This window comes from Elephantulus edwardii, unplaced genomic scaffold, assembly GCF_000299155.1.
Source record: "Elephantulus edwardii isolate Elephantulus edwardi_28Jun2011 unplaced genomic scaffold, EleEdw1.0 scaffold00184, whole genome shotgun sequence".
NCBI lineage: Eukaryota > Metazoa > Chordata > Mammalia > Macroscelidea > Macroscelididae > Elephantulus > Elephantulus edwardii.
Window position 1 is genome coordinate 1,709,903 of NW_006399934.1, and position 796 is coordinate 1,710,698.

At 38.1% G+C, this 796-nt stretch overlaps 1 protein-coding gene across 2 annotated transcripts in view; it reads right to left on the minus strand.

The window, feature by feature from the left end:
• C2 (complement component 2) overlaps positions 1-796 on the minus strand; it is a 24,569-nt gene that overhangs the window by 11,532 nt on the left and 12,241 nt on the right. For both annotated transcript variants that reach the window (XM_006896168.1, XM_006896167.1), the window contains one exon: positions 396-485. In XM_006896168.1, coding sequence (XP_006896230.1) covers positions 396-485 — 90 coding nt within the window. The remainder of the gene's footprint in view (positions 1-395; positions 486-796) is intronic.

Sequence of the window (796 nt, forward strand, 5' to 3'; positions counted from 1 at the left end):
AACAACTACTAAAATGGGAAATTCCAGGTATAGACCCTACAAGGAAACCAGGACTATTCTTCCTAGTAAATTCTTGGAACATGAAATCATGGTGGAAATGTCTGTTAACATACACTGAGTTTATCTGTGCCAGGCAATGTTTGCCTGAAGATTTTCCCATTCACTTTATGAATAGGTCCTAATGCTGTGATCTTCTTACAGATGAAGAAATTGTCCAGGATCATAGACAAAAACCAAACTTTAAACAAACCCTGAGCAGTTTGACTCTAGACTTAACACTCTTCAATGTGGTATGCTGTCCTGTTTGGCACCAGAACCAAGGTACTGGGACCGCTAGCTGAGGATGTAATACCCCTGCAAGGAGAGTACAGATGAGCGGAGAGGTGAAGACTCACCTAGATAGTCATTCCTCTTCTGTCTGATGTTCAGAACTTCTTTGATATCATCAACAGCTGGTTTAGGGGAGCCTCCCATGTTGGACTTTCCTAAAATAGAAAAGGCAAGAAAGTAATTGAAGTGGAAGGATGTCAATATTCCCAAGAGCCCTGCAAGAATGGGGGAGATGGTTTGAGTCCATTTTGAGATTCTTTTAAGGATTGAATAAAGTATCCTACCCCAAAAAAATGTGACTATTAACCTCTATGACTGTGAAGAAAATCCCATTTGGAAATGGATTGCCTTTGTTAACATAAATCATGGAGGATTACTATAGATTGTAGGGTCAATCTCCTTTATGTTAATACTCTTATTTTCTTATTCATATATACTTGTGGAATATATAATCTAATAAATTCTT